At 41.1% G+C, this 27377-nt stretch overlaps 1 protein-coding gene across 1 annotated transcript in view; it reads left to right on the top strand.

Moving 5' to 3' along the window:
• The window catches only part of LOC307118786 (uncharacterized protein), a gene marked incomplete at both ends in the record, with an annotated part of 32424 nt that extends 5047 nt beyond the window's left edge, over window positions 1-27377 (top strand). Inside the window, 8 exons of the mRNA XM_079804574.1 lie at window positions 7111-7149; window positions 8453-8714; window positions 24599-24744; window positions 24946-25228; window positions 26372-26511; window positions 26963-27054; window positions 27135-27231; window positions 27352-27377. Coding sequence (XP_079660700.1) covers window positions 7111-7149; window positions 8453-8714; window positions 24599-24744; window positions 24946-25228; window positions 26372-26511; window positions 26963-27054; window positions 27135-27231; window positions 27352-27377 — 1085 coding nt within the window. The remainder of the gene's footprint in view (window positions 1-7110; window positions 7150-8452; window positions 8715-24598; window positions 24745-24945; window positions 25229-26371; window positions 26512-26962; window positions 27055-27134; window positions 27232-27351) is intronic.

The raw sequence follows: 27377 nt of genomic DNA, 5'->3' as shown, positions 1-27377 counted from the left end.
GTGATCATGTGACACAACTGACTGAAGTCACACTGGTATGTAAAGCTGAACTTTTGCATCATTCTATCATCTCTCATCTCTCTTTCACTCTCACAGGAACAACTTTCATTCAGTGCTCAAATAAAAGCAGAAAGAATCGAGAAGTGAACATGAGGGTTTTCTTCAGGACCCTGTCACTTTTACTGGGTAAGTGAAACATCTTTTCTAATATCTTGGGTGTTTCTGAAAGATGAGGCTGGAAACTAACTGTAGATCACTAACAGAAGAACAATAATATACAATACATCATTCTAGAGAACATTGAATATTACCCAATTTACCTTTTCTTTCTTATGTATAAATCTAACAAAATACTATACTTTACTTTTTTGTTTCAAATAGAGATCACGATTCTCTCACGATTCTGACAAACAACTAAACAATATAACATGTAATTTACTAGAGGTTCTGACAAAAATGTTACTTATAATTGTAACGTACTGCTCCGAGACAGAGGTTGAGAATCCAAATGCAGCTTTATTTGTAAGGGGTAATCCACAATCGTAGTCAAAAACAGGCAACAGGTCATGCACAGGCAAGCAGTCCAAACAGGCAAACAAGGCAGGAGAGACAGGCAAACGGGTAATCCACGGAACAGGCAAGAAATCGAAAACCAGAGACATGAAACCAGGGAAACGCTCAGAAATGCAGTTTACAACAAAACAAGACTTCGCAGTTAATGACAGAGTGAACATGGTTTATATAGGCTGGGATAATGGGGTAATGTGACACAGGTGCAAACAATGAGTGAAGATGAGTCCGGGCAAAGGATTATGGGTAATGTAGTTTATGATGAAGTGACAAGTCCGGGGTGGAGTACCCTCAGGTGGTAATCAGGGGCACTCTCACTGGTGATTGTGACATAGCCCCCCCTTAAAGGAGCACCCTCCAGACGCGCCTAAAATTGTCAAGGAGGGAGGTGGAGCGGAGGCGGACCTGGGGGCGGGATGGAGGGCCAGGCCTGTGGAGTGGAAGAGGGCCTGGAGACTCAGGCACAGCAGAACGCCAGGAAGGAGCAGGCTGGAATGATGACCAGGGTGGCGCAGGCAGCCATGGCGGAGCAGACGACCACCACAGCAGCGCAGACAAGGTTGAAGACCCCCGCGGCGGAGCAGATGACCCCCACAGCAGCGGAGACAGGTTTGAAGACCCCCACGGTGGAGCAGACGACCACCATAGCAGTGTAGACGGTCTTGAAAAACCCCACGGCGGAGCAGACTGAGCAGGTGGCACGGTCCTCCCTGTATTTGGGACAGGAGACAGAGTCCTCTCTGGACTCGTGACTGGAGACGGAGTCCTCTCTGGACTCGTGACTGGAGACGGAGTCCTCTCTGGACTCGTGACTGGAGGCGGAGTCCTCTCTGGACTCGTGACTGGAGGCGGAGTCCTCTCTGGACTCGTGACTGGAGGCGGAGTCCTCTCTGCACTCATGACTGGAGGCGGAGTCCTCTCTGGACTCGTGACTGGAGGCGGAGTCCTCTCTGCACTCGTGACTGGAGGCGGAGTCCTCTCTGGACTCGTGACTGGAGGCGAAGTCCTCTCTGGACTCGTGACTGGAGGCGGAGTCCTCTCTGGACTCGTGACTGGAGGCGGAGTCCTCTCTGCACTCGTGACTGGAGGCGGAGTCCTCTCTGGACTCGTGACTGGAGGCGGAGTCCTCTCTGCACTCGTGACTGGAGGCGGAGTCCTCTCTGGACTCGTGACTGGAGGCGGAGTCCTCTCTGGACTCGTGACTGGAGGCGGAGTCCTCTCTGGACTCGTGACTGGAGGCGGAGTCCTCTCTGGACGTTGGTCAGTGGCCGGAGCCATCTCTGGACGTTGGTCAGTGGCCGGAGCCATCTCTGGACGTTGGTCAGTGGCCGGAGCCATCTCTGGACGCTGGTCAGTGGCGGGAGCCATCTCTGGACGCAGGTCTGTGGCTGGAGCCATCTCTAGACGCTGGTCAGTGGCTGGAGCCATCTCTAGACGCTGGTCAGTGGCTGGAGCCATCTCTGGACGCTGGTCAGTGGCGGGAGCCATCTCTAGACACTGGTCAGTGGCTGGAGCCATCTCTAGACGCTGGTCAGTGGCTGGAGCCATCTCTAGACGCTGGTCAGTGGCTGGAGCCATCTCTAGACGCTGGTCAGTGGCTGGAGCCATCTCTAGACGCTGGTCAGTGGCTGGGACGGGACGAGACTCTGGACTAGCAAATACTGCGGGAGTGCAGTGTTCCTCTTCTGAAACTACCATAGTGAATGCAGAACCGCTCAGTTGTAGTGCCAAGTCAATATAAAATTCTAAAGTCCAAGAAAGATTGTGCAGTGGCATAAGTGAACTGAGTGGCTCAGATAGCCCTCCTCTAAAAAAAATCATTAGACATTCTGTGTCCATCGTGGAAAGGTGTGCTAGTTCAATAAAGTCGCACATAGTCCTCAATCGGGCGATCACCCTGTCTGAGACGCATGATCTTTGCTGCTGGCAAAGTCTTCTGTAACGTACTGCTCCGAGACAGAGGTTGAGAATCCAAATGCAGCTTTATTTGTAAGGGGTAATCCACAATCGTAGTCAAAAACAGGCAACAGGTCATGCACAGGCAAGCAGTCCAAACAGGCAAACAAGGCAGGAGAGACAGGCAAACGGGTAATCCACGGAACAGGCAAGAAATCCAAAACCAGAGACATGAAACCAGGGAAACGCTCAGAAATGCAGTTTACAACAAAACAAGACTTCGCAGTTAATGACAGAGTGAACATGGTTTATATAGGCTGGGGTAATGTGACACGGGTGCAAACAATGAGTGAAGATGAGTCCGGGCAAAGGATTATGGGTAATGTAGTTTATGATGGAGTGCCCTCAGGTGGTAATCAGGGGCACTCTCACTGGTGATTTTGACAATAATTTATTAACCCCTTTAGTGTCAAGGATCGCCGACTGCCCCAGATTACTGTTGTTCAACATTCACTGCTCTTTAAAACATCACACACTTTCTTCATCTGGACAAACTGAGTGTCAGTACAAAGATGAAAGCCTTCAGCTTCATTATTTGACCACTCTTTATGATAAAACGAGGTTGCAGTGAGATTCATTTCTTAATTTATGTCAGGGGTGCAAAATAAACGATCGGTAATGAACAATATTTTGAATGAAATATCAACAAGAATCAAAAGCCAGTCACGTCTTCTGTGGTTTATTTGTGGTCACATACAAAAGTGTGCATATTTGGACAAATATAGATTTATCACGTTCGCAAAATTTCGTCATACAGAATACAATTTCTATTAATTTCTCACTGAATTATGTTGATCTGAAGAGCTGAATGACATTCAGAGCGGTCTATGTCTGTGTTCTTCCCGCTGAACGTCACTTGATGATCTCAGAGCTCTCTCATTCGCTGTACAGCTGTCAATCATCTTACGTGACACAACGTGATCATAATCCTGCCCTTTCTGGTCTGCGCTTCCTCATCTCATCTCTCCGTTGTAAACATTGCCAACATGTGAACCAAGAAGCTAATAAACACACGATTATAATGGCATGTGGTTTGTGTGTGTTTTGCATGCAAATTTGGTGTATTTTCATATGAATAAAGAATGTTTCCAGTTACATGCTAAGCAGATGTAGCGATTAGCTCCATATAAAATGCTAAATATAACATTTTAACATCATTGAACATCACTGAAACCCACATTATTTCACGATTGGAAGTACATTCAAACACTCGCTGTTTAAAGGGACAGGTGTCCAGACTAATTTTTTTCACTAGGAGCACAGTGGCCCCCAACTGAAAATTTTAGGGGCACAACCAGAAAATTTAGGGGCGCACACCGTAAATCAACATGCTAACCAAATCTACTAATTTCCACTGTATTACTAATAGGGATGGGTATTGTTAAGGTTTTAACAGTGTTACTACTCTTACTGATACTGCTTATCGATCCGGTACTTTAATGGTATTCTTATTGGTTCTTTTTATTATAGCCTACTGTATTTTTTTTTTTATGAAAAAAAAAAACATAATTAAGAACATAATTAACATGGCTTTATAATCTGAAAAGTAAAATATCTATAGCAAAAGAAACAACAATGTTTGAACAAAAATATACAACATCTATTTGTAAATGGACCAGTGTGCAGGCATTCGGAAGGTCTGCTAACATTAATATTAAAAAGAACAAACCTAAAAAGAAATCTAATAAAGTAATGAAATGTAAAATAACACTGCATAGTTTTCACTGTATCAATTGATAGATTAATGCTTATGAAAGCTAAAGTTATTCATTCAAGAGATGTGAATATTTTCTCTTTGCCTTTTGTTCGATTCGAATGAATGGCTCAATCGTCAGCAGGTTTATTAGACGCTGCCCCTTTAAGACCGAATGCAGAACTAATAATATCATATTCTCCTATTTCTCCAAACTATTTACGCCCATTTAAGATATAAACTGTTAAAGTAACTACTCTCCAATCCGGTCATTTTGACACAGGCTATTTGTTGTTTATTTGATGGTTTAGACGCGCACACAAAGCCTAAAATATTAAGTGCAAGTCGGTCCATTTCGCAGCACACACACATAAGCCGCCTTGAAGTTGGAAACAGCGTCTCTTGCGCGGATTATTGTGCATTTAATAGCACTTTATTATCAAACACATCCCGCAGTTTGGCAGCAGTAGAGACTGCAGTTTACGACAATCACTGATTCTGACGTTAAGTTTAGGTTTAGGTTTAGGGAGAAATGACAGTGCAGCTGTGAAGGGATGTCGGCTATAGGAATAGTTTTACCTCATAGCCTATCTTCTTTTTATAATTATTGGAAGCCGAAATCGAAAATAAAATGATTTTAATATCACCGCACATCCCTAAAGTTTAAGCAGACTAAACGTTTGTGTAGTTCTCTTGGCCATCGTCACTCATTAAGCTAACTGTGGTGTTGTGTTCGCTGTAGCTCCACATGAGAGAGGTCGCTCGCTTTCTCTCAGTCTCTCCTGGATTGCGAATAGCAAAAATGCATCACGGACAAATGGTTTAATATTATCTCATATAGAAACGGCTGGGAAAGATAGAATTTGACAGATATAACGTCTATCAATTATAAATAGTATGTGTATTTTCTTAATTTCTCCAGTACCGACAGCAGGCAAATTTACTGGTCGCACATGTGCGACTGGATGTAAAATTCAGTCGCACACTCTCAAATTTTAGTCGCAAAATGCGACCATTTGGTCGCAGTCTGGAGCCCTGGGGGAATTTGGAGTTAAAGTGTAATATTAATCTTTTATATTGAGTTATGTAGCTTGATGCTAATCGTGGCTCAAATGCACCTTTCACGCCAGGAGCGAATCTATTTCACATAAGGTACCAAGAATATGCTTTTTTGTTTGTTTGCTAGAAAGACTTCAGATAGTAGTTTTTAATGTAAAGTGGAATTAATGTGGGGTTAATGGGCAATCCTGAATGTCTGAATAGGCTATATTGGCTGACAAACAAAAGAAGGACTATAAAAGATTAGGTTTAAGTCATTCATGACAGACGTGTGAAAAGTTAATTGAGTGAAAACAATAGAGTATGACTTGAGCAGTTAAAGGGGCTATCTGCAACTTTTTCCCCAAAATAAACGTAACAATAGCCTTTTTATTTTACCATTTATGACTCAAACATCACTTGATGAGCATACTGACACCATGTCTGCTCATAGTGGGTGCACCTATAAGCCTGTATCCTATTTTTCCTATTTTTCCTATTTTCTGGCGGGTCGTTTTTTTCCCGCGCTGTCTGCGGATGTGACGTCACCACCTCTGCGAGAGCGAGCAGAAAATAAGAGCAGTTCTGTTTTTTGGCCACAGGTGTCAGTCGCGAGTTTAAATTTCAGAAAAACGCATATAGCCCCTTTAAAGACTAGTTAGAAGACTGCAAGTATGTGTTTTACAGGCCAATAATATAACGATAGCATCTTATCTTAGCCTTTGCTAAATACTCACATGAATGTGAGTTCATAAAATGCATAATTTTAGAGATTTCATCCACAGATTTGAAATGAAGCATGTTTGAATTCAGATTGTGTTGTTTTAACGATTAATAGTGCAGCTCTAACTATACTAAGAAAATATGGAGTCACGATTAAGGAAAAAATATGAGATGGGAGGAAAAAATATCCATCAATGTTTTCGGGTTCTCTTGCAAACGTTTTGTGTTCCCCTGTGGCACAAGCGAACGTAAAACGGTTTGCGAGAGAATGCAAAAGCATTGAAATATAATCACCATGCTCCTTTAGGGGCTCCATAAAAAAAATGCAACTAGATTCTATTTACACTCAGTGAAAATAATATATTTTCTTAGCGATAGATGATATTTACACTAAGTGCAAATAGCTGTAGATGATATTTACTAAGTGAAATAGCATACTAAGTTATATTCTATTTACACCCTATAAAAGTAGCATTTCTCTGCCATATGTGTAAATAGTAATTACATGTAATTTATACTTTATTTTGACATTCATACTATTTACACATCAGTATTGTTGTACATTAGCAGGATGCAATACTAACTTAAAGTGTAAAGATTATATTTATTAAAATCGTTAAATGGATGCCGCCTTAATGGGACAATAAAAGCCCTCCCTGCACGACCCCTAACCCTACCCAATAAATGTTTTTTTTTATTATTAAACATTTCGTTAGGCTCTTTATATGCACATTTAGTACATTGTCTTAATTTTTATTGAAAGTAAATGCATTTCTGGTGTGATTTGTGATGAGAAAAGAGATAAGAACAAACTCTGCAAAAGGCGGATTCGAACCCATGTAAATCGCGTCAAAATTGTTTGGCCCAACCAGGCATTGTTAGGCGGAGCTAGTGCGAATAGCACTTGCCAACAAGGCATGCTATTTGCACTTTCTGTGAATAGACACTTCGTAAAAGGCATATTTGGTTCATTTGCATCATTGATTCTGTTATTGTTCTGTTTATTACTGTGAAGTTGCTTTGAAACAATCAGTATTGTATATAAAGTGCTATATAAATGACGGTGACTTGATTTTACTTCAATTTAAGTCAACTAATACTGCCCATCATTCTGTGTTTCTCATTTCAAGGGTTTTTCTCAGTTCAAAGCGAGGCAGATGAAAAAGAAGGTGAGATGAATTAAACACTATTACATATTTTGTTAGTTAGTTTGTGCCGCTGTATAACATTTTTAGGGCTCTACAATTTCATAAAAACGGGGATTCATTCAGAAAGGAAACACTGCTGTGCTGCTCGGAGAAGCACATTAGATCTGTCCTGGCTTTAATATTTCGGAGTGTCTATTTACACCACGCATCCAAGTCAATAGAGAAATCACAAAAATGTTTGCAACTGGGCAGCAAGATGTGTGTGAAAAGAGATTGTGATTTAGTCCTGCAGATGTTGCAGATAAGGTCTGTGGGAGTGTTTATGAAATATTGAAGATCCACTCACCTACTGTAACAGCACCTCGACGACTCACGATCATCGGCTGTGAACTTATTTCAAGCTGTTTGAAATCTGCGGCGCTGTTCTCGATGAGTGAAAGAGCAGAAGAGGAGACAAAAAAGTAAAATATGTCTACAGTAATGTTCCCCACAAACATTGTCTTATCACATTTTATTTGGCTGTTCTTGTCATAACAAACACAGAACAGAGGACAAACTAGCATTAAAAGATTAAGAGTCAAACTGTCCAACTAAAGAAAACACTGATCACCATAATGGTGCATTCAACCCAAGCTATTATTTTCAATAAAACATCAACATATAAACCTCTGTTATTTCTCAATAATTCTTAACTAGTTAGTAATAAGTGAAGCTGGTAATGCTGTTTGTGGTGTTGTTTAATCCTCCTCTGCTGAGATCTTCAGAGATTGAATGTCTTTTATCTTCAGTTGATTTCATCTAAGGCTGTGGCTAGAAGACTGTTGTAGATGTTGTGCTTCTCATTTCTTCAGTGGATACGTTTATATGCAACCCAATAATCCATTAGTAAGCTGAAGCCTTCATGTAAACACCTTAATCGATCTGCATGAGCTTGATCCGAATGAAATTTTGATTGGATTGAAAGGGGCGTTTTATTCCTCTTTTATCCGATCGAGGGGACATGTAAACACTTGAATGGATTGATTGGATCGATATCCTTTGTTGTCTGATCTCATCTGTAATGTGAGGTTGAGTGTTATTTTGTTTTGTCATTAAAACACTTTTCTGCTGCAAACCTGCTCTTTTATTTCTTGCATCAACCCAACGTGACAGGTAATGGATATTTGTGGTCTATTTTTCCTGTTTGTTTGATGACATGTTGTCATAGTGTTTGCTAAATGGTTACATGTAAATGTAAAACCCTCTAAACCTGTAAGTCAAGTCAGTTTCATTTGTATAGAACTTTTCACAATTCACATTGTGTTTTCCCTTGAATATATTCCAGTGAATGCAGCAGGATGGGGCACAGCCAGCCAGTCAACGGTAGCTTTCAGCTGGTATCCCCAAAACGCTCTGGATATGAATCCCTACACCTGCACGCATACACAGATATATGAAACCAACCCGTGGTGGAAGCTGGATCTGCTGAAGGTGTTCAGTGTGAACAGAGTGGCCATCACTAACAGACCAGACTGCTGCAGCGAGAGGATAAACGGGGCAGAGATTCGGGTCGGAAACGTTTCTTCAGATGTTTTCAGCAACCCCATGTGAGTATCTCTGATATATTCTTATTTACAGAGATTCTGTCCAGTTGGCTAGTAACTTTTTACATTTTTATTAAAAAGCTTTAGCAGTTAACTGTTCGCCCCCACTGTTCACTGAGCATGTTTACATGCACACCAGTTTGCTGATAACTCACAAAAATCAGCTTATTGAAATAAACTGTTGTCCAGGTTTACATGCAAACCAATAAACTGGCAACACAAGTAACCGCGTTGACAAGACTTTATTAATAAATCAGGTTATTTCCCTGTAGTGACAAAAAAATAAATAAAATAAATCGAAATCAGGTTAATGTGTTTACATGCTGGGCGAAAATCGGTGTAAGGGGGAAAAATCTAGCAGTGACGATCAGTTTATACACAAGCTGTATATGACTTTACATCGATAAAAGAAAACGGGTTTACGCGTTTACATGATCATGTGCATTGTCGGCTTATTAAGCAAAATCAGGTTAAGAACGTGCATGTAAATGATGCTAACTCTGACCGGTTATACAAAACATCTTATTAGGGCTGGACGATATGGCCACAATTTATATCACCATATATTTCTTAATTTTGGGCGATACGATATTATTCCGATATCGATATGAAATATATACAAGCCTCAGAAAAACTGCCAAGAATGCCCACAACAGATGTCTGTACCTACAAACTTCTGAAAAATTAATTTGCCAAGTCTATGAAATGGTTACATAATACGTGTATGTCCTGTGTATAATTAAGTATATATAAATACGCAGACATGCATGTATACGTATGTTTAAGAAATCTTTTTCATATTTATAAATAAAATATTTGTATCTATATATAATATAAATAATTTAAATATATAAACAGTATATAAATGCAAATATGTCTTAAATATATACATTAATGTGATACACACAGACACACACACACACACGCACACACACGTATGAATGCATATTTGTCAAAAATGAGATTGCCGTTTGCGGATTAGAGTCCCGCCCACTACCAGAGAAACCGCTTGTTCGTAAAAGCTGAATAATTCCATATGAACTCCGTTATTTTGACAGGAAAATACAACAAAGAATATCGTTTACATGTAGCGTGTTGATTCTTCAAGATTCAAGATTCAAGAGTTTTATTTGTCACATACACAGTTGTATACACAATATACAACTGGCAGTGAAATGTAAACAGGTCCGCTCCATGGACAGTGCAAATAACAGTTACAAGAAACACAAGGGGAAATTGAAATAGAAATAGAATAAAATTAGAATAAAAAGTATTAACATAAGTAGAATTATAAATAAATCAAGTAAAGGATAAAAATAGGAAATAAGATAAAAATAAAAATATAAAAATATAAAAAAATATAAAATAAGTGGATATGATAAGTGAGATAAACTGTAGACTTAAAAATAAGTGGTTAACATAAAATATATATATATAAATATATAAAGAAGTATAATGGATGTGTAAACAGGAGTATGATGTGCAAACAGGTTTATTACAGGTTGTTACGCAGTAACAATAGGAACGTAAAGTGCAGTGCAATGGCAGTATGTGGATGTTAATGTTAAAAAACTGGATGTTTATGTGTGTGCGGGGTGAAGTGAAGTCACGTGACTGAGTTCAGGAGTCTGATGGCCTGGGGGAAGAAACTCCTCCTGAGGCTTTCAGTCTTTGCCATCAGGCTACGGAAGCGCTTACCAGATGGCAGCAGGGTGAAGTGAGAGTTTGCAGGGTGATTAATGTCTCTGATGATTTTAGTAGCTCTACCTCTGCAGCGTTTGGTGTAGATGTCCTGCAGAGACGGGAGAGCTGAGCCTGAGATGCGCTCGGATAAGCGCACCACTCTTTGCAGGGCTTTGCAATCGTGACTGGTGCTGTTCCCGTACCACGCTGTGATGCACTGAGTCAGGACACTTTCTATCGCCCCTCGATAGAAAGTTTTCAGGATGGCTGGTGATTCTGCGTGGTATGTAAGACTCTCTCTCTTTACTCGTGTGTGTGAGTGTGAGAGGGAGAGAGACAGCGCTCTCAGCAAAGCAACGGTGAGTTGTGCGCCTTCAGACTAGAGTCTACGGTACGTCAAATACAGGTGCACTGCGCATCCGTTGAGCTGACCTGAAATAGACAGATTGCTTGACGGAGTGTTCAGCGAGTGAAAATATACCTATACTAAACTTATTCTTAGCCTCTTAGACACTTTTGATAGATATTATTTAGTCGTCCAGAGTGGAGATTTACTCTAGGGCTGAAACGATTCCTCGAGTTACTCAAAATAAAAAAATAAAAATCAGTTGCCTCGAAGATCCGTGTAGTCCATTTAACTACACACGGTCATGTTGCAGAAATATTTTTTTTGTGTAAGGACTCGCGCATGTGCGCGGATTACAGTTATATCCACGGGTCAGGTGGGTAAAGTAATAAAAAGTAACATTCCAAAAATTGCCGGTGGATGAGAGAAATCATTAATGTGTTGATTTTAATAATGACGTGGAACTCTCATTTAACGGTAAAACGCAATAAATGTGGGTCTTTCAGTTTAAGCTCATCTCAAGATCAGAGACTGCAATGCAAGAGAGAGCGGCATCAGCACTGGTAATTTCATCCATCCATCCATCATCTTCCACTTATCCGTGGTCGGGTCGCTGGGGCAATAGTCTAAGCAGAGACTCCCAGATTTCCCTCTCCCTAGCCACTTCTTCCAGCTCCTCCGGGGGAACCTCAAGGCATTCCCAGGCCACCCGGGAGACATAATCCCTCCAGCGTGTCCAAGGTCTTCCCCGGGGCCTCCTCCTGGTGGGACGTGCCCGGAGCAGCTCCCTGGGAAAGCGTTCAGGAGACATCCGAAATAGATGCCCGAGCCACCTCAGCTGGCTCCTCTCGATGTGGAGGTGCAACGGCTCTACTCTGAGCTACTCCCAAGTGACCAAGCTTCTCACCCTATCTCTAAGGGAGCGCCCAGCCACCCTGCAGAGAAAACTCATTTCGGCCGCCTTTTGAAAAAAGAAGTAGGGAGTGTATCTAGAGCGCAGGTTGATGTTTTAAGGTGCTGTACCATTTCTTCTAAAATATTACCATCAATTTCTTCTAAATCAGACATAGTAACTTTCTGAGGTTGTGGTCTGATTTGTCTGACCCCATGTCTGACGCTTGCACGGTCTGTCCCAACCTCGAAAGTTGGGGGAAGCTCTCATTTTTCTGGCCTGAGGGTCAGGAGCAACTCGAAGGAGCCGGAGCGGAGGGTTTGCTATAGAGCTGCAACTAACGATTATTTTTTCTGTTGATTAATCTAACAAAAAAAAATTCCCGATTAGTCGACTAATCAAACGATTATTTTCCATATTAATCTGATGATTCTTTTTTTACTGATTATTGTATTTCAAAGAGGGTAGGGAATTTGTATATTAGTTTAACATGAAATCAATGAATGGTGACAATATTATTTGTATTTCAGGAAGGGTAGTGTACTTAGTATGCCATTTTATAATGAAATATATGAACACAAGAAGCATTTTAAACATTATGTATAACTAATGATACTATTCATCATAAAATGTATACAGAGTAGGCCAAATTAGGAAATGTTATTTACTATAATAGTTGAGTATGATTTACTTATTAATTTGTGTCAATAGTAAACAAAAATGCACTTGTATTTTTGTGCAAAAGGTTCACATACAGGAGCTTTCAGCATAGTGTTAATTTATAACTAGTCGTCTATTTTGAAGATATACATGTGCATAAACAACGACTAAAGCTGCCAGAAGTTTTTGCCCAATCTGTAACGGATAAATAAGGCAGGATACAATAGCAAGTAAAAGCTCGTTTATTGAGACAGAAGATCGCAGGTAGAAACCAGTAGGCCACTGGAATCAACTCGATGATATGTCAGAAGATCGCAGGTAGACACCAGAAGGCCACAAGGATCAGAGCGGTGCGTGGGCAGATGGTCCGGGCAGCACAGGGACGCTGCAGACAACCCAGTCTGGTGATGACGGTGAACACGGTGATGGTGGAACTCCAGGGTGCACATGGAACACAGGAAACAGGCAACGCAGGAACACAGGAAACAGGCAACGCAGGAACACAACGGGCACAGGCGGGAGAACACACGACAATCCAAACAAACGCTCTGACAAAGACAAAGAGAACAGAGAGACTAAATAGGGTGCGCTGATGATCTGCAGCTGGAGCGCTGATCAGCTGCGACAGGTGTAATGATCATCAGCCAACCAGCGGCTCCGCCCCATACAAACACAGATACACACACAGGAATGAGATGGTGAATTCATGAACCGTGACACAAACTTCAAAGACACATTTAAATTATTAAAACTAGAGGCATATCTTAACTTTAATGTTACTTTAATCATGTAAACTACCTAAATACAGCATGTTGTATATGCATATGTGTTTGGGACAGAGGGGAACCCGGTCGCATTTGCAGCAGATATATGCTGCCCATAATAAATAAAAGCACGAGACGCACTGGGGTCAGAGAAGAACACCGGAAAATGTGACAGAATGGACAATATTCGTCTGTATTTGCAATACACACGCCACGGTTCAGCTGCGCGAGACAAACACTGGCAGTGTGAAAGCCCAATGGCCGCGCACGGCTCCCGCTCTCCACACGCACAGCTTCTGCTCTGCCACCGCGTGCAGTGTGAAACCGCCGTTACAGAGCGAACAAAGAACAGTTTTATTCGGCTTCCGTTTAAAGTACTCCCACACTTTTGAATGTCACGGTCTGGCTTTATAGTGATACATTTCACTATGCCCGGGAGCAGAAGCCGCCATTATTCTAGATCTGTTCTATTCTAGAACGTAAATATTGTGACGCGTCGATGCATTTCACGCATGTCGACGTATTTTCGTAGTCGACCTCATCGATGACGTTGACGCGTCATTGCAGCCCTAGTTTGCTATGCCGCTTCAGCTCAAGTCGCCTATGGGGTCGCTGGCGAGGAAATGGACGACCGCAGACTCCCCAAACCGTGGCTGGTGGGGGATGAACTGGTCACTCCTCCTACTGGCTAACTCCTTCCTGTGTGAGGAGTGCTCTCTGGGCTGAGAAGGGGAGGGGTTAGAAGATTATCTAACCCTCCTGGGCATAAACTGCTTGAGAGCAGCTGACTGGGACTTGGCGGCTCGAAATTTATCAACCACCGTGTTGACCGCCTCCCCGAACAGCCCAGACTGAGAGACCGTAGTGTCCAAAAGGAAGACCTTGTGCAGCTACCGTGCATGCCATAGAATGCCCTATCGCACACGGTACGTTTGGTGGCTCTTAAGGCCAAATCTGTGGCTTTGCGAAGCTCCTTGACAGCTTCCAGCGTCAGGCCACCGCCCTCGTCCATCTCCTTCAAAACATCCACCTGGTAGGCTTGGAGAACGGCCATAGTATGAAGGGCCATGCTTGCCTGACCAGCTGCCATGTAGGACTTTCCGATAAGGGCAGAAGTAGTCCTTCACGGTTTAGTGGGAAGGAGGGGGCAAGATTTCCAAGCCGAAGATGGAGAAAGGTGTGTAGCCAACGTGTCTTCGACCGCTGGGATTACGGAATAGCCCTGCTCCACAGAACCAACCAGTTTGGTGAAGTCAGTGGTTGCCGCATCAGTCAAGCAGGCAGAAAAAGGCTGCTTCCAGGATCTGGAGATCTTATGCAGATCACTGAAAAAGGGCAGCTTTCTCCGAACTGGCCTAGAATTTGTGCCACTTAAGAATCTCTTGTCGAGTTTAGAACAGCGTCATGCATGTATGAAAAACCCAAACATTTAACACACTGTGAGGGTCGTCACTCGCAATAAAGCAAGAGAACGGCAATGACGAAACTCCATGGCACTTCACCACAAGGAGAACTGAGTTCCGCTATTCACAGTCGCTGAAGTGCAGATGAAGAAAGCTGAACGAAAATCCAAATTTTTGGGCCAGAAAAATCGAGACGAAAGGCCAAGAATGGCCGCTTCGTGATTCTATAAGGGCTTCAGACAATCGGCACACCCAGAGGGCGTTCCCATTGCGTCATAGCTACGCAGCGTTAAGTGAACCTATGAAAGAGAACAAACTTTTAGAAGATAAACGTTTGTAAAAAAAAAAATATTAGGTACAACATAATTGGTTCAAAGTAACGAAAGCAAATTTTTAATAAGTAAAAATTTATTTTAAATAATAGAATAAACTTTTAGGAGAGAAAAATAGAAATCAAAACTAGAGACGACATTGATCGGTGGTACCATTCCGATGTAGTAAAGAAAAAAATATTTGAACTGGTGATCAAGAATAGCAAACATGATGACAGAAAAAGCTATGTCCGCAATGAATAAAACTGTATTAGCCTACATTACATTAGTACGGAGCCCCTAAAGGTACATGATGGTGGAAAAAAAAATTAGGGTGGGAGGAAAAAATATTTTTCACATATTTTGCGTTCCCACAAGAAGCTTTGTGTTCCCTCACAAAGATATAATGTCCCGCTGGCAGTATTTCAAACACCTCAGTACGTTAATGGGGCGGTACATTGAGTTTTACTTTGAACTTGGGTTTACGTTTAAAGAAATAGGCCTACAGTCAGTGATTCAAGGAGTTCAGTAAAGTTGGCAATATATTCACAGATTCAAACTGTTTGTAGTAACGCTTTTCGGGTTTTGCTCTTTGCAGGCGGTCCCTTCAGACTTGCCTCTCAGCTTCTGCTTATAGAGATCTCTTCATATTATAAGGCTCGTTTTGAGGAAAAATAAGGTTGTGGCTCATTGTCTACGTTAAAGATGTGTAATTTATGTTTTAACAACATGTAGTTCACGAGTTATTGATCCGGGAAGTTTGAATCTGTGAATATTGCCAACTTTACTGAACTCCTTGAACTAAGCACTCACCGTATTTCTTTATACTTAAGTCCTAGTTCAAAATAAAACTCTATGAACTGATCCATTGTTAACGTACTGAGTCTGAATCACTGCCAGCGGGACATCATCTTTGCGAGGGAATGTTTTCCTCCCACCCTAATTTATTTCCACCACTGTGTCCCATTAGGGGCTCCATACAGTAGGAATATATTGGTGTAAATACATTACATTATCTGGGAATTAATATTTCACGCATTGACTGCAAATGTCGCTAGAATTGCCATGTGTTTACAGGGCAAAAATGCTGGGTTACTTTTTTTTATCCAAAGGCTTGCAGTAAAAAAAGTGTCTCCTTTCCTAATATATGGTTTTCCATAATTCGGGGTATAGTTTTTCTTTTTACCACTAGGAGTCTGAGCTGTTTTGGGGCCCTTTAGAAGTTTTGACATGCTCTGACATTTTTTTCAGTTGCTTATAAACACATTAATGGCAAAAGTGTAATTACACTGTATTCAGCACAAACTGGGCTACCATAATATATAAGCAACATGTATGTACATGCTTGTATTTTTGAGAGAAAAATGTTTATGCACAGATTTTGAAAAAACAAGAAAATTTGTTTCAAAATTAAGGCCTCAAAACACACAATAGATATCTGTTCCCAAGACTTTTGACTCCTGTCTGTATTTGCATAGAGTTTTTTCTTTATACTTATGTGAGAATCATTGAGCCTATTCATTCACATAAAACAATTAGGGATGCACCGAATCCAGGGTTCGGGTTCGGATTCGGCCGAATATTGGGCTTTTTGACTGGGTTCGGTTTCTGCCGAACCTCAGAATTTTTTTCCACCGAACCCGAACCCTAGGCTTGCACTATGCACGCCCCGCTGGTCGAACATAATGACGCCGCTGTTGAAAGTGAAAATGGAACTCATGAACAGAAAACGTGGCAGTAGCTACTTTAAGTCAAAAGAAGGCGATTCAAGTTGAGCTACGCGTTCAATTTGCAATGCCGATTTGTCTCGTGATGACAAGGACCCTTAACAACAGCCGCTGTTATAACATTTGCATATGAAACATCCGAGAGAATACGAGTTGTGCATGAAGGAATCTACAGACAGCAGCCAAAATGTATTTTATTTTACCTTGCAAACAGCCTATAGATCTATAGATCAGATAAAATATAAATAAAATTAATAAAATATATAGGCTAGGCCTACACTAAATATTTTTCACTTAAATAATTACCAAATTAAGATGACAAAACGAAAATACACTGAATCCGTAAGCTTTGAAGAACTGGAATTAGGTAGGTAGATAATATACTATATATCTTTACATATACTATTCTCTTAAAACCATCATTTCGTTATTTTTACTAACCCAAATAATGATTCATCCGCTAGGTTGCACATGAGGGGGAAAAATAGGTTCCTTCCACTTAAGAGTTGAGCTCTTTTTATTTTAATATATCTCTTTACATAAATACTATTTTCTACTTTAAAAAAAAATTATTTCGTTATTTTACTAACCCAGTATGTGAATGCTGTTTCACGTGAATATTACCACAGGAGTGAAGCACAAAGCTTTGTTTAGCCTAGAAAGGAAATAATGGTCAGAGAGCTCTTTTTCATTCTGCTTTGTGGTCTGGATATGGTCACTCGATTTTCCGTGAATTTGAACAATAGGCCTAGTCCATTTTATCCCAATGGACATGGACATCTCGTTTCTTTTCCCAAATCTTCACTCACGTCGCACCCATGTTCGCAGGGGATTATAAACGTTTCTTCCTTTCGTTTGCTCATAATTAAGTCTATTATAACTATTCACATCCTTTACTGTGGGAAAGTATAAAAAACACTGTAAGACGAATACCTTTTTACTTCAAATTTTATTTAACACAGTTTGTTCTTGTTATTAAACTTGGTAAGGCGCGTCAAGTTTGGTTTATTTGAATAGTCAATTTCACACACGCCGGTGATTTTAGTTTCGTTTTCTCTGGCAGTGAATAATCAAACATTGCCTAAATGTCTTGACCCTGTGGAAAATAAAATCCACTCTTCAGACCTTTAACAACAAGTGTTGCTTTGCAACATCAGTAGAACATATGAAGACGAAGATATTCAAGAAGGTGTCTATTCAGTGTCCCATTCCTCTCAAAGCGCAGAGCGGTAGGCCTATATGACGCATCTTTGCGGGGAAATAGTATGAATCAAATATTTTTCTAACTAATATTTAATTTTCATATATTCTTGAGGTTACCATTATTTACTGAAAATCGTTTTTGTTTTATAGGCTGTAGTGTGTTGTTTCACTGACGGAAGTGCTAAAATAAACACGCTATGGATGTTTCAGCCTCAAATGATTTCAAAATATAGGCTATATATCTGGAATAGACTACAGTATTTACAATAGCATATATGCATTAGTTACATTCTCAATTTAATTTACAGAGCAATCCCTGCTGAGTTTTTAGTTTAACTAATACTATAGAAGAGGATTAGTGTGTGTCGCACACAACAGACTCGCAACGAGGGCGTGGCATCACGATGGTGGCATGGTGGCGCTCCATCTTGATGTTGGCACAACCCTAGTGCGCGCCTCCTGCGCTCTCCGTTGGGTTGTTCTTTGAAACGACAGAGGACGACTCGGGGTAATTTTTCTATAAACCATCATGAAATAGCGTCGAGAAGAACATACACGACAATGTTTACTTTAGTAAACTTGACCAAAACAGTTAATGGCATCCCTACACTGCTGTGGACGTTGTTAACTTCATTAATGTGTTTACTGTGATAATGGACTGCGGATGGGAGTAGGATTCGGTATTCGGTTTCGGATTCGGCCGAATCTTAACCAGTGGATTCGGTATTCGGCCGAACCCCAAAAATCTGGATTCGGTGCATCCCTAAAAACAATACACTGATTTAAAATTTGTAAGACAGTTTCTCTTCACAAAGCCAATATGCGAGGAGGTATGGTATCTAATGAAAAATGATAAGATAGCACCTGAGATAACAAAGGACTCGCATTAATGAGCTGCATAATGAATGAGCTTCAGGTAGGCCTATGTGACAGAGAGCAACAGAGCAAAGGATCTATATTCTCTGCCACAACAATTTATGATTTATTAAACTATAATTTATGATTTATTACACTAATTGTTTTAAATAACCTTATGTGATCTCATTTGGCTTTGGATCAAAAAATCAGACAGAAAATATATTTTACAATATTCTGCATAATTATAAAAGCTTGAGTAGCATTGCATTATAAATATAATCTATTATGAAAACACCCAACATGGTATAAATAACACAGATAAGCCATATATTGTCGCGATTGTGTGTTTATTATCTTCAAACTTGTCTGTCTGCATGTTAGTCTAACATTGTTAGAGCGATTTCTGGAAGCTGTTTATGTCAATGTCACATGGTGATACCATGTGACATTGACATAAACAGCTTCCAGAAATCGATCAATGAATATGAAAACCGTCGGTACCTTCTAAAGATTGTAATACGAGCGTCAGCTGCTCTCATTCATAAAAAACTCTTCATACTGGCAGCCGGAGGGTGCTCCGTGCACATGTAGTCCATATATAGCACGCATGAAGAAGATATCTATTTATGAATGAGAGCAGCTGATGCTCGTATTACAATCTTTAGAAGGTACCGACGGTTTTCATATTCATAACTCCTGACACATATTAACAAATTACGGTCACTATATGACATTGAGAATAAAAAAGAGGTCAAAAATGGAAGCTTGAGTCTTAGATCTTTTAAATGATGTATAGATTGTCAAGGTTGAACTTACATCTGACAGTAATTTTGAGCTAATTTTAACAAAGAAAGCTTCAGTGCGCCTCGTTGCACGATGAGCTGATGTGTGTGTGGGCGTCGACTCAGTATTTGAATCTCAATAGAGCGCGTGCTTAGTGGGCGTGGTCGCATTTGTCTATAATGAGCCGCTCAGGAACGACTAACAACGCTCTGCTTTCAAACGGATTACATAAACACAAAATATTTGTTTTTGATTTAGTTTACAGTGTTTAAAACCTACATTTCAGCGTTTCTTTAGACTTATGGCTCATGTTTGTCAGACAAGTATTCAATAAGCTAGAGGTCATTTTCTGAAGACTATCTGAATGAATGTCTTTGACAGAGAGGCTGCAGATCGCGCATCATGTTTGATTTCTTTATTTTGCAAAAAGCACAACAATTTTTTTTTATTGTGAGTGTACTAAAAAAAATAGAAACTTAACAGATTATAATGATGTATAACACTTGCCTGAATGATAAAAAACGACAGAGTTATTTGAGTCTCTTTGGCACTGATAAGAAAATAAGCAAGCCAATCACGCCGGCGTTGTTTATGATAAGAAAACAATTCTCAGTTGTTGAGACATACACAATGTATACATAACAAGAGGTAAGGTTAAAGTGGATGGAGGGAAAAGGGTCAGAACAGATTGATTAAGTTATGCAGAAAGTCTAGAACCTTTGTGAAGAACCACCATTAATAAACTTTTTTGTCTGAACAAAGAGTTTACAGTTTTACTAACTACACAGCGATTTCTGTTTCGTACTTTACTTGCATTTAGCCTGAGCTGTAGAAGACCGTCCGAGGTGAAATCACAGGAGAAAGTTTGTGGGTTCCGTCCGATGGCATTGAAGTGGCAGTCAAGTTCTTCTGCATCAATTGAAGAAGAAATTATGAGCTTGCGTGGTTGCTTCGACATGGCATGCAGAGTTTGGGCCTTCTGGTCCATGGCCTTGTGAGGCCTTTGGCTCGGTATGTGTTGAGGCCTGCCATGTGGGCCCCTGCTGGTGGGAGCCCACAGACACAGCGTGTCGTGTCTGTGTTAGCAGGAGAAGAGAGAGGGAGGGACCGAGTGCATTGCTCCTTGAGAAGTCTGCAGGAGGTCACCACCTCCTGAAGTAGACTTGACCAATGAGATTGTGTAAGTGTAAGTTGTGAAGCGAGCATTAATTTGATAGGAGACACGACATGTATAAGGTTACCTGAAAATAGTTTGTTGTTCATAAGACATTCATAAGTGACATACAAGGCAACGTACCCTTTACAAGACAGTTATGTGTGTGCATACAATGTCCTAGGGTGCTTGTTCATTTATAGACGGTTTGTCTATAACTTGAGGCAAAAGCGTGTGTTTTACATGCTTACAGACTTTCCATGTGGCCACATTCCTTTGGTGTCATAAAACATCTTATCAGTTTTGTTTCCAGGGTAACCGAGGATCCTTCTCTGTGGTGTTGGGGGAAGGTCTGTTACTAAGCACAAAGTATTTAAAACATATTTGTTGAATGTAACAGGCAATTAAGTGTCTGATTTTGCTCAGTCACTACAGAAGGCGATTCAAGTCCAGTTATATGTTCAATTTGCAATGCCAATTTGTCTCGTGGTAGCAAGGACCCTAAACAATACACAACATCGCCGCTGTTAAAACATTTGTGTCTGAAACATCCAAAAGAATACGAGTTGTGCATGAAGGAATCTACAGACAGCAGCCAAAATGCAGCAACTTCAGGTACGGCAAAGGAAGGGCATAATTTTTTGCCTATTCTATTATAAAAGTTGCCTATTCTTTCTTTTTTTACAGAAAGTACTGTAAAGCTTCAAGATTCAAGAGTTTTATTTGTCACATACACAGTTATATACACAATATACAACTGGCAGTGAAATGTAAACAGGTCCGCTCCATGGACAGTGCAAATAACAGTTACAAGAAATTAAAATAGAAATAGAATAAAATTAGAATAAAAAGTATTAACATAAGTAGAATTATAAATAAATCAAGTAAAAGATAAAAATAGGAAATAAGATAAAAATAAAAATATAAAAATTAAAATATAAAAATATTAAAAAAAAATAAGTGGATATGATAAGTGAGATAAACTGTAGACTTAGAAATAAGTGGTTAACATAAATATATATATATGTATATATAAAGAAGTATAATGTGCAAGGTTTATTACAGGTTGTTACGCAGTAACAATAGGAAAGTAAAGTGCAGTGCAATGGCAGTATGTGGATGTTAATGTTTAAACTGGATGTTTACGTGTGTGCGGGGGTGAAGTGAAGTCACGTGACTGAGTTCAGGAGTCTGATGGCCTGGGGGAAGAAACTCCTCCTGAGTCTTTCAGTCTTTGCCATCAGGCTACGGAAGCGCTTACCAGATGGCAGCAGGGTGAAGTGAGAGTTTGCAGGGTGATTAATGTCTCTGATGATTTTAGTAGCTCTACCTCTGCAGCGTTTGGTGTAGATGTCCTGCAGAGACGGGAGAGCTGAGCCTGAGATGCGCTCGGATAAGCGCACCACTCTTTGCAGGGCTTTGGAATCGTGACTGGTGCTGTTCCCGTACCACGCTGTGATGCACTGAGTCAGGACACTTTCTATCGCCCCTCGATAGAAAGTTTTCAGGATGGCTGGTGAAACCCTGAATTTCCTCAGCTGGCGCAGGTGGTACAGTCTTTGCCAGGCTTTTTTCACCTGTGTCTGGATGTGTGTAGTCCAGGTCAGATCCTCGGAGATGTTCACACCCAGGTATTTGAAGCTGCTCACTCTCTCTACCGGTGTCCCGCTGATCATGAGAGGGGAGTATGACCGATGCTGTCTCTTCCTGAAGTCCACAATCAGTTCTTTGGTCTTGTTAACATTCAGAGAGAGACAGTTGTCCTGGCACCATGATGTCAGTTGCTCCACTTCGTCCAAGTATGCCGTCTCATTGTTGTTGGAGATGAGACCCAGGACAACAGTATCATCAGCAAACTTGATGATCGAGGTGGAGCTGTGTGTGGACAAACAGTCATGGGTGTAGAGAGAGTAGAGCAGGGGACTCAGCACACAGCCCTGTGGAGCTCCAACACTCAGGGTGATGGAGGTGGAGGTGAACTGGCCTACTCTCACCGCCTGGGGTCTGCCAGTGAGGAAATCTTCTATCCAGAGGCAGAGAGAAGAATTCAGGCCTAGATCCAGGAGTTTGTGTGTTAGCTTAATGGGAACTATGGTGTTAAAGGCTGAGCTATAGTCAATAAATAGCAGCCTGACATAGTTCCCACTTTTGCTGTCGATGTGAGTGAGGCAGGAGTGAAGGACGTGAGAGATGGCATCTTCAGTCGATCTATTGGGACGATAGGCAAACTGAAGAGGGTCCAAAGTGTCAGGAATGGAGGAGCAAATGTTGTTTTTAATGAGTCTCTCAAAGACCTTCATGACTAAAGATGTGAGAGCCACTGGACGATAGTCATTTAGGCAAGAGGGTTTACTGATCTTAGGTACAGGGATGATAGAGGATCGTTTGAAGGAGGTGGGGACAACAGATGAAGCAAGGGACTCGTTAAATATGGATGTAAAGAGCCCTGCGAGCTGATCAGCACAGGACCGCAGAACACGACCTGAAATACCATCCGGCCCAGCAGCTTTCCTGACATCCACACGTTTGAGTGCCCTCCGAACCTCGTCCTCCGAGACAGAGATCACGTGACCGTTGCTGCTCTGAGGGACTCTCTCTGACGCGTCACTCGCCGGAGTCGCGCTGCCGCGATTACCATCAAAGCGAGCGTAGAAAGAGTTTAACTCGTTCACCAGCAACGGATCAGCTCTCACCTCTGCAGAGGATTTAGTTCCAAAAGCACAGATGGTCCTCAGTCCCTGCCACATCCGCCGGGAGTCGTTGAGTTGGAAATGAGATTCCACTCGGTCTTTATAGCGGAGTTTTGCGGCTTTAACGGCGCGCCGGAGGGCGTAACATGAAGCTTTGTACTCCCTCATATCCCCCGTTTGGAGACCGGCATTGTACGCGATAGTGCGCGTGTTAACTGCAGTGCGGATTGAACTGTCCACCCACGGTTTCTGATTAGGGAAGGACGTTATAGTTATTGTTTGTGTGGCTTGCTCTGTCAGTGTGTTGATAAAGCAGAGCGCCACTTCTGTGAACTCGCTGACGTCTTCAGAACTCGCGCGGAACATGTCCCAGTCGACGTCATCAAGAGCTGCCTGTAGCGTGATCTCTGAATGGGATGACCAGCGTTTGACTTCCCTCCTCACCGGGGGCTCTTGAACGAGCCTTTGTTTATATTCCGGTGTGAGGAAAATGGCGGCATGGTCCGATTTGCCAAAAGCTGGCTGTGAACGAGCTTTGTAGGCGTTCTTAAACGGAGAGTAGCAATGATCCAGTGTGTTTGCTCCTCGTGTGGGACAGGAGACATGCTGGTGAAAGTTTGGCAATACTTTCTTTAGGTTTGCTTTGTTAAAATCACCCGCGACGATGAAAGCAGCGTCGGGGTGTTTGTTTATGAAGCCGCTGGTCACATCATGGAGGGCAGATAAAGCCAGCCCCGTGTCTGCCTGTGGTGGAATATAAACGAATATAAAGTAACTTCATTTATGTGTTAACTGTGATATTAAACTGAGGATGGGAGTAGGATTCGGTATTTGGTTTCGGATTCGGTAGAATCTTAACCAGTGGATTTGGTATTCTGCCAATCCCCAAAAATCTGCATTCGGTGCATCCCTAGTTTACATACCTGATAAAATGTAGTAAAGATCAGACTGTTGATGGTATTGGTTTTCTGAGGCGGCAGCACGAGAGTCCCACAGAAAACTCCCTCAACTGGGCCACCTACAATAAAATACAACACTAACATTGTTTCAGAATAAAGAAATACTCTACATACCCTGCATTGTATTACATTATAATATAATTATCAAAAGATTAAACACTGATGAGACCATACTGATCAACTGCTAACATGAATAATGGTGACCGTATTGTCGGTTGTCCTGGTTATGGGAACGTTCATAACATTACAAAATTCGACAACGCTGTTTTGCTCTGAATTGTCACGCATGCAAGAGGGATAAAAACAGAACAACATCATTTTCTATGTGTAACAAGCTTGCTTAGCATGGCAAATAATTGCACATTTCAATTGCATTTGCAGATTAGCTGCAAACAAAGAACAAATAGTCATACTAATAATGAACAAAAGCATCTCACTCTATTCTCTCTCTCCAGATGTGCTGTAATTTCTAGTATCCCAGCAGGAGCTTCCTACAGCTACTCGTGTAATATGATGGAGGGACGATATGTATTTGTGGTTATTCCTGGATCTTATAAGGTTCTTACTCTCTGTGAGGTGAAAGTCTATGTGGTTTATCCAGGTAATTCATAACAACCTGCTCTAAACCCTTTTCTAGGGGAATTTGACTTTTTGAAGCCATTCTCATTGCATTCAAGTGGTTTTAGTATAGTTATAGAGTGTAGTTCTAGTCTAGAACCAGACAGATCAGGTAGAAATTAATTTCCTAAAATGAAATAAACATTTGTGAAATAAAATATATCTTGATCCTATTATTTTACAGCTAATTTGGCAATAGGAAGAAGCCCCACACAGTCATCAACCTATCCCAGCTGGATCGCTGAACATGCCATTGATTTCAATCCAGGTTTTTTCTCACAACCATCCTTAGCGTGCTCGTCAACCAATACTCAGACTAACCCATGGTGGAGGCTGGATCTGGGTAATACTTACAGAGTTAGTAAAGTGGTTGTCACTAACAGACGAGACTGCTGTCCGGAACAAATAAATGGAGCAGAGATTCACATCGGAAACTCTTTGGATAACAATGGCAACAACAATCCTGTGTGAGACCCTCTTTCAGTGGCTTAATATCCATAGAAATCCCTGATTCCTCAAGGCTGAAAACACAAGTGCAGAAAGAATAAAGTCTAAATGAAGTTTTCTCTGTCTCTCTGTAGATGTGCTGTGATTTCTAGCATTCCAGCTGGTGGTTCGTCCACCTACCCTTGTAATGATATGGAGGGTCGATATGTGAATCTGATCCTTCCTGGAGATTCAAGGATTCTCACTCTGTGTGAGGTGGAGGTCTATGGAGGTCTGATCAAAGAAACTATGTTGAAATATGTCCATTTATTATTGATTTCTTTATTGATTATACATGCTTTCAGCAGTCAATAACACGTGTGGTCAACACTAAACCATGTTGAGGATCTGTCTAAGTTGCTTAAGTGACAGATGAATTGGCACCAGAATACTGTAAATATTATAGACACATGCCTTTGATGCTAAAAGCAAAAGATGCAATGATGTATTTTGGGATCCTAAAAATGCATGATTATATGCACTTATCTTTGTTTTCCCCTGCTGTCTGTGACCCATCAGAACCACTGATCTGAACCATAAAGAGTAACATTATGTGTGTTTCAAGTCCTCAACCTGGTCTAAACCCCTTTCAATTTTGACTTTTTGAAACCATTCTTATCGCATTCAAGTGGTTTTAATTTAGTTATAGAGTGTTGTTCTAGTCTAGAACCAGACAGTCTGGTAGAAGTGCATTCCTAAAATGAAGTAAACTCTTATTATCTTGACACTGTCATTTTACAGGTAATTTGGCAACAGGAAGAAGCGTCACACAGTCATCAACCATTGACAGCTGGATCGCTGAACAGGCCATTGATTTCAATCTAGGTGTTTTTACACAACCGTGGTTGGCGTGCTCATCAACTTCTAATCAGACTAACCCATGGTGGAGGCTGGATCTGGGTCAGGTTTACAGAGTTAGTAAAGTGGTCGTCACTAACAGACTAGACTGCTGTCCGGAACGAATAAACGGAGCAGAGATTCGCATCGGAAACTCTTTGGATAACAATTGCAACAACAATCCTGTGTGAGACCCTCTTTCAGTGGCTTAATATCCATAGAAATCCCTGATTCCACAAGTGCAGAAAGAATGAAGTCTAAATTAAGTTTTCTCTGTCTCTCTGTAGATGTGCTGTGATTTCTAGTATTCCAGCTGGTGTTTCATACACCTACGCTTGTAACAATATGGACGGTCGATATGTGAATCTGATCATTCCTGGAAATTCAAGGGTTCTCACTCTGTGTGAGGTGGAGGTCTATGGAGAAGGTCTGAACAAACACACTATGTTGAAATATGTCCATTTATTATTGATTATACATGCTCTCAGCAGTCAATAAAACACACATGTGGTCGACACTAAACTATGTTCGTCCTCACTGCAAGTGAACCTGTATTTAATATTTGTCTGGGTCATATTTGTTTTAGTTTTTGTAGTTTTGGTGATGATTTTTTTTAGGATTTGTCCAAGTTGAATATGTTTAATCTGAAGTGACAGATGCATTTTCACCAGAATACTGTAGATATTATAGACACACAGCCTTTGTTGCCAAAAGCAAAAGATGCAATGATGTAATTATGATTATATGCATTTATCTTTGTTTTCCTCAGCTGTATGTGACCCATCAGAACCACTGATCTGAACAATAGAGAGTGTCATCATGTCTGTGTATGTGTGTGTGTGTGTGTGTGTGTGTGTGTGTGTGTGTGTGTGTTTCAGGTCCTTGTTTAAAGCAAACGTTTGTGAAGCTCAAACTGAAGTCCAGCTCGAGTCTGTCTGATGCCGCTGTGAGAGCCCGGCTCCTGACACAGGTGAGAGAGAGAGAGATAGAGAGAAACTTACAGAAATCTGAGCGCATTCATAGAGGTTTTAAGAGATGTTCTTGTTTCAGCTGGAATCTGTTCTGGCGGGAAGAGGGATTTCGAATGTGACACTGCGCTGGTCTCAATTGCCCGAACAGGAAGTGATGCGGAAGGAAGCTGGGCCAGGTGAGTGTGTTCATACAAGAAACACTGGAAAACTGAACAAGAATGCTGATTAATGAAAACAAATGTGTATACTACAAATAAAACAACGTCTTTATGATGTAATGAACTTTTCATTTACAGCTCAATGTGCTCAAAGAAGGAAGTGA

This window comes from Gobio gobio (genome assembly GCF_949357685.1).
Source record: "Gobio gobio genome assembly, chromosome: 2".
NCBI classification, from domain to species: domain Eukaryota; kingdom Metazoa; phylum Chordata; class Actinopteri; order Cypriniformes; family Gobionidae; genus Gobio; species Gobio gobio.
Note: the sequence above shows the minus strand (reverse complement) of the source record. Positions and strands in the feature narration are given on the sequence as shown.